This window comes from Cyclopterus lumpus, chromosome 6, assembly GCF_009769545.1.
Source record: "Cyclopterus lumpus isolate fCycLum1 chromosome 6, fCycLum1.pri, whole genome shotgun sequence".
Taxonomy (NCBI): Eukaryota; Metazoa; Chordata; class Actinopteri; order Perciformes; family Cyclopteridae; genus Cyclopterus; species Cyclopterus lumpus.
Window position 1 is genome coordinate 4,333,890 of NC_046971.1, and position 6,625 is coordinate 4,340,514.

At 41.5% G+C, this 6,625-nt stretch overlaps 2 protein-coding genes and 2 non-coding genes across 5 annotated transcripts; all 4 read right to left on the reverse strand.

Moving 5' to 3' along the window:
* Positions 1-2,730, reverse strand: akip1 (A kinase (PRKA) interacting protein 1). Of its 2 annotated transcripts, none has more exons than XM_034534361.1 (5): positions 2,376-2,730; positions 1,648-1,839; positions 1,441-1,515; positions 1,222-1,362; positions 1-425 (listed from the first exon to the last, which is right to left on the reverse strand). In XM_034534361.1, the coding sequence occupies exons 2-5, from the start codon at positions 1,804-1,806 to the stop codon at positions 282-284; spliced, it is 519 nt and encodes a 172-aa protein (XP_034390252.1). In that variant the 5' UTR covers positions 1,807-1,839; positions 2,376-2,730; the 3' UTR covers positions 1-281. The 2 variants fall into 2 exon arrangements, with proteins under 2 accessions (XP_034390252.1, XP_034390254.1); XM_034534363.1 differs by having other exon boundaries at positions 307-522.
* Positions 2,731-3,537: 807 nt separating this feature from the next.
* rpl27a (ribosomal protein L27a) lies at positions 3,538-6,320 on the reverse strand. The gene is made up of 5 exons (XM_034534372.1): positions 6,250-6,320; positions 5,713-5,776; positions 5,534-5,609; positions 4,892-5,066; positions 3,538-3,715 (listed from the first exon to the last, which is right to left on the reverse strand). The coding sequence occupies exons 1-5, from the start codon at positions 6,250-6,252 to the stop codon at positions 3,587-3,589; spliced, it is 447 nt and encodes a 148-aa protein (XP_034390263.1). The 5' UTR covers positions 6,253-6,320; the 3' UTR covers positions 3,538-3,586.
* On the reverse strand, positions 3,995-4,126 carry LOC117732932. Its single transcript, XR_004609666.1, has one exon. It is a non-coding gene; the product is annotated as a small nucleolar RNA SNORA3/SNORA45 family (small nucleolar RNA).
* LOC117732933 lies at positions 5,205-5,336 on the reverse strand. Its single transcript, XR_004609667.1, has one exon. It is a non-coding gene; the product is annotated as a small nucleolar RNA SNORA3/SNORA45 family (small nucleolar RNA).
* Positions 6,321-6,625: the final 305 nt, after the last annotated feature.

Here is a 6,625-nt window from a genome sequence, read left to right on the forward strand (position 1 = left end):
AATCTGATTTTTTTTAAAATAACACTTTATTTTTATACACCGATGCGGTTTAAGTGCAGGTTAAGATTTCATGATGTTCTAGGACACATGGTAATAAAGTACTCTTGTAAAATATGATAAATAATGGCTTCTCAATATGCAGCAAATAAAAACGCTTTGATAGCAAAGAAATATATATATAAACTCTTTAAAAAAAATGAGAGAAATCTGTGTAACAATAAACACACACAAACAGCATTATTTTCAGTTTTGGTATTGAGGGTTCAGGGTGACTGGTCAGGTCAGAGGTCAAAGGTGAGGTCGACGCTCTGTCCAGCTTTGACGATGACCAGCTGAGTCTGCTGCTGTAGCTCCGGCAGGCTGGCGGTGACGGCGTACGTCCCCGGTGAGACCTCGATGAAGAAATCTTCACCGGACGCACGACTCTGAAGAATAAAGTGACTTTCAAATTTAGAAATATTTTACTTTTTTATTCCCTGGTGGCCAAAAGAGGGACTTTACAAGACGCTGGCTCCAAGAAATCTGCAATTACATAACATTACATTTAAAAAAGCACCAAAATATCCCTCTCAAATAGAAACTATTAAAATATGTTATTTAAATGTATTTCACCTCTATTTAAGTGAAAAATAAATCACTGTTCCAGTTTCTGGATGCATTATTGATTGATTGATTGATAGTGATTTTCAGTGTCCTATTTTAGATTTGGTTTCATCTAAACATTTTTGGAAAGACAACGATTTTTTAAAACCCAATGTCGGTCTAACCTCAAGAGCCGCGATTAATAACATATTTATATATCAACAGTTTCCTCATGTAAAAGTGCTGCTAGAACTTTCATTCCCACTGAAAATCAACACTTGCAAGCTTTTTTTTGGGTCGTTTTTTTTCTATGATTAAGTTAATAAAAGGTGACCACAGAGTGTTTTCTACACAAAAAAGTGGCTGTTGGTGAAGAATGTTGAATATTCAGCAAGCTGAAGAGCCAGATATCCTTCTCAGTATTTAAAAAGTCAAAAATAAATCTAAAGTTCCAGTGAATATTGAAATGAAATAAGCTAAATAATTCCCTCTGTCACCTGTGGGCTGCCTGCTCAAACATTTACGCCATTAACAACCTGTTAAATTGACATGGAGATGTTCCTCTGAGTTTGATATTCGCTGCTTCCTAATTATCAAAAAGACACTTTAAAAGTGTTAAAAGCAGCAGATTCTTCTTACTCTGTAGTGTGAAACCGTTGCATGTTTTCTGGCCGACTGTGCCGGTGTTTTCATGGCAACAGCTGGCAGCGAGTGGAACCTGGACACGTGGCTCCTCTCGGTGTCGGTGGGCTCGGGGCCACAGCCGGACTCGTAGAACCTCTGCAAGACACAGAAGAACCGGTCACACATTTCTAGTCTTATTTGGGGTGGGGGGGGGGCAGGTAAATAATCACCGACCTTGCACTGATGGCTCGTCTGTGCCATGAGCCCTGCGAGGGTTGCAAAGACATCGTCGAGCTCCGTGTGGGCTCTCTGCAATGCGTCACATGCAAGAGAAGTCAGATAATCAAGTTAAGACCCAAATATAGACAGTATATATATATATATATATATATATATATATATATATATATATATATATATATATATATCATGCAGGGGCACCTTGACAGGGATGTGTGCGTCTTCGTCCGTCGTAGTGGGGGTCTGGGACTCTCCGGTGCTCGTCCAGTCCACGCTCCGCCTGGAGGCCCGCTCCAGCACCTCCAGGCCCAGACTGGCAGAGCGCCGCAGAGAAGACTCCAGCCAGGCTTGGCTTGCCATGAAGAGGTCCAGGTAAACTCAGGTGTCCTTCACCTGAGGGGAGCGACACGCAGACAGACCTCAGCCGCCTTTCCTTTCCCATTACCTCACAGTACACACATTTAGTTACGTTTTTTTTACAGATATACTTGTCTTTTATGCTAGTTTATACAGTATCGATAATCCACCCTTTTTAAGCAAACATGCCAAATCGTCATGATATATTTAATATTTCCTGACTGGACATTTCTAACTATATATGGACATAAATAAATACAAATATTAATCGTTTTAAAGAAAGTAATGAGCAGATTAACTCATAATGAAAATAGGTCTAATCCTTATCTCACATAAGGACCAATTCAATCCAATATCAGTTAAATTTGATGGTCTAAATCACTAATTTCATCGGGGATTTAACAGCTTCTGTCATCACGGTTGCTTTGGCAGCTCTATAAAAAAATGATGTTAAACACCAACAAATAAACAAACAAACAATTGTACAAATCACCTAGCAGCCTACAAGTGAACGCAGCTGGAAAACTGCGCATGCGTGAAGATTAACGCTGTTACTTTAATAAGCTACTTACTTGTTTCTCTGTCGGACGTCGCGAGCTCAAGCGGAACCTTAAATAAGTCCACGTTCCATCGCACCTGTTGACGCGATGACGTCGCTGTTCCACGCGCTGTGTCAACAACCCCCCCCCCCCCCCCACGCCCCTCGAGTGAAGAGATTACGTGTTTACTTGTTTACCCGGACGGTGAGCGAGTAAACAAACACACGTGAACACGCGCTTTCAAAAGGAAACGTGGGCTTCTTCGTTCAAGTTTGCGGCATTCGGTCGTCGCGTTAACTTCCTGGTTTGAGCTCGTGAAGATCATCTCGCGCGCACAGCTGATGGGAGCCGCGGTGCGTTCAAGTGACGGGACGGGAAATCCTCCGCGAGAAACTCCGCCCAATGCAAATACCCGAAAGTCACGTGGAGATGTTTTACTGGCGATTAAGAGTTTTAAGGAATTGTAATGGTGTCAATAGACGCCATTGAAGGTCATCCGTTTCCATTAAAAAGGTCCCTTTCCTACTCGAAATCATTGTCGTCACCCACTTATCTCGAGAGTCTGAGGGAGCATGAAGTAAAACACAAAAACACACCATTTACTAAATATACACATTTGTATTGTTTTTCTCCAATCTTTGCTTGAGTCTTGTAATATCAAGTATTATTTTGTCACTTCGGTACTTTAAATTAAAATAAGAACCTGGAAAATGAAATAGTTCTTGGTCTAACTAACTTGGCTTAGAAACAGCAATGAAGAGTCCTTTATGACATCTAAAAGTAGGGGCATTTAATACATCACTTTAACCAAAGATTCATCGCCATTACTTTTCCGTGTTCCCATATTTACGTCAATGTCAAATTGTAGGACTTTATATATTTTTATAAACGCCTGATTTATACAAAATACATTATAATTACTACTCTAGAAGCAGGTTTCAAACATTAAGTCCCGTTTTGAGGGCCGCAGTAACCCCAATGACCCACTAGTCCTTGACTTTATGCAACCTGTAGTCATTTTACCACATTGTACATATTTGAACCATACTGTGCAGGTTTATATCTTTTTGACATAAGGCTATTTGGAAATACACTGAATATAAAAATGTGCATTTATTTATTTGCATGCAACAAATATGGTTGACTTCACAACCACCATCTACAGAAGCATTTAAAATCAGACGTGACAATTATGTAGTTCCATTTATACAGTTTATTTTTGCAAAAACCCACTGAGAGGAACATTATGCCATCAGCACACAGGCTCCTCCCACTGCCTTGATCTTCTCCTCGGCCCGTCGGCTGAAGAACTTGGCCTTGACGATCACCGGCTGCTTGGGCAGTTTGCCTTTGCCCAAGACTTTGTAGTAGCCCTGCACACAATTTGAAAAACAAACACAATGTTAGCACAAGCAGATAAGTCACGCGTGCAAAAATACCAACGTATCAGGCAAAATTAAGCAAAAAAAAAAAGCCCACTTTTACAACTTTATATTATAAAAAACATAAAAAAACTTGATGTTCACAAGTTCATTTCCAATATTTTAAACATCTTTAGGGAACAAAATGCATGCAAAATTAACCAGAGAGTTTAGAGATAACCATGCCACTTCACCAAAGTGTGCATTAAACTATGACATCAGTGATTGACAGTTTGTAACTGACCATGTGGCCGACTGGTCTACCAAAAAGGTCCAGTCAGTGAATAGGAGCAGTCTTCACTCTAAGAGGACTCTAGCACGCCAAGACAATGAGTGATGTCGAGGCGAGACTCTAGTCTCTACAGCAGGACACATGCACAACAGACAGACACAAACATGGAGGCCAAAAGGAATACTACAAACACACGTGAAGCGTGTTAAAACATTGCAGATCAACAGACTTATCTTCACGATGGATAATTAAGCCGATTGATGAATTTACATGCATAGCCTAGAAGCCAAAACTAAGATATTACTCTCATCTAGTGTTGGCATTTGTCATTATTCCTTTTATTGTAGATGGCAACAATATATACAGACAATGGGGAGTTTGATCTGAAAAATATCATGTTTGTATACGTTTAAAGTATTTGTGTGTTTCACCTTGTGCCAGGCATGAGTGTGCATCAAAATTAGCAGACTTCATATTGAACAAAGCTAACTTTGTTGAAACTGAAGAGAAGTTATATTAAAAAAAGACCAGGCAAACAATAATTCATAGAAAATGGGCATAAACTTTCTCTTATCTACCAAGTTTTTTAAAAATAAAGACTTCTCTTTGAATGAAATTCGTATCTGAAAACACCACTTGAGGACTTTTAAGATGCCGTTTCCAGACACTGGAGAGAAAAAGCTCCAATGAGTTAAGTTATCTGCAACTAAAACCTAATGTCTTGTTTTTTCAACATCTGTTAAACATTCAACTAGCCTAACAACATTCCTTTACTTAAGTCTGAGCTAAACGTGCAACTCTTACAGACGCTATTCGTCAGCTTGTAGATCTGACCGACCCCCTCCGCCTTTTGTTTTCAGGGCGACTCGCCCGTAACGACATCGGTCAATACTTACGGAGCGCACGGCATCGATGATGGGTGCTGGTCCGTCGGGCTTCTTGCCGTAGTTGAGCCTGGTCTGCTCGCTCACCAGCGTCCACAGCTTGTCCAGGTTGATGGTGGGGCAGTGGGTGGTGTTCCTCTTCAGATGGTAATGTCTCATACCCACCTTACCGAAGTACCCAGGATGGCTGAGGAGACACAGGGAGGACAGACGGGAAAAAAAAGAAGGTCAACTTGCGTCTTTCCAGCGTGGGAAATAAACAGAGACTCTAGGACATAATTGTCAGCCATGTTGAAACGGACATTTTTCACGACAGTGATTGACAGTTTGTAACTGACCATGTGGCCGACTGGTCTACCAAAAAGGTCCAGTCAGTGAATAGGAGCAGTCTTCACTCTAAGAGGACTCTAGCACGCCAAGACAATGAGTGATGTCGAGGCGAGACTCTAGTCTCTACAGCAGGACACATGCACAACAGACACAAACACGGAGGCAAAAAGGAAAACTACAAACACACGTGAAGTGTGTTAAAACATTGCAGATCAACCGACTTCTGTCTTCACGATGGACAATTATCAAGAGACTTTGTAAACACTAACGTGCACATTTTAATTTAGAGGGTTTAACACATCAGCAGAGTCACGGAGCACTTACTATTTGTCGAAGTTGATCCTGTGGTGATGCATACCACCAGCATTACCACGACCTCCAGGATGCTTTCTGTGTTTGCCTGTTGAGAGTTGGATCAGTTAGAACTGCACCATGTGTCTCTCACACACACACACACACACACACGGAGATCACCTTTATAAACTCAGGGTTTTAACACTTACCAATACGACCATGTCCGTGGCTGACGTGTCCTCGGAGCTTCCTAGTCTTGGTCTTCTTGGTGGGCTGTTATGAAAAAGATTTGGTATCGATTAGAATAAATACAGCGTGTGAATAAATCCATCACAGCCAGTGGGAGCTAGTAAGCTAAGCTAGCTTGAGCAGCCATATAGCTTTTAACGTTACTTGGATGCATTTACCAGCAGACTGTTAACTTACATAACGACGTTTACCGTGCTATTACCGGGTACTTTTGCTTTTACCACCGCCGTCACATTCATTTAGACTACAGCGGGTAAAGAATGCGAGCAGAGAGGAAATGCTAGCTGAGGGCCGACGTGAGCCCGGATGGCAACCCAGCACACCGCTCACAAGACCCCATAATGTTATTAAACAACGGGGAATAACACCCGGTAAATGACCGTGGGAGCCGGCCGCACCGTAAACGGCCACCGGATGACAGTTTGCTGTGCGAACGAACAAGGATGGGCATAGATTCAGCTGCATTTCGGAGCACAGTGATTCGTGATAACACCTACCATCTTGGAGGCTAGTTGAAAGAGGAACGGGATTTGGAAACCACGCGCTTTTGTGCGAGATTTGGCTCACGCGCGACAAACGTGCAACGAGACTCACAGCGACGCCTAGTGGTGGACGACGGGAGTGACTTTGTGATTTACTGGAGTACATTTACTGCACTTTTAGTACTGTACCTGAGAACAATTTGGAAGTACTTGTACTTTACAAATATTCTTGCATACTTTTCAGCCCTTTTAAATTAATTTTGACAGCTTTATTTAGGAATTAGTTGCAACACTAAAGCAATGCATACACGTGCATCAATAATTATAATCCAATAAAATACAACCTATTCCTCTGAAATGGTCCTTTTGGTACTTTATGTATATTTTAATG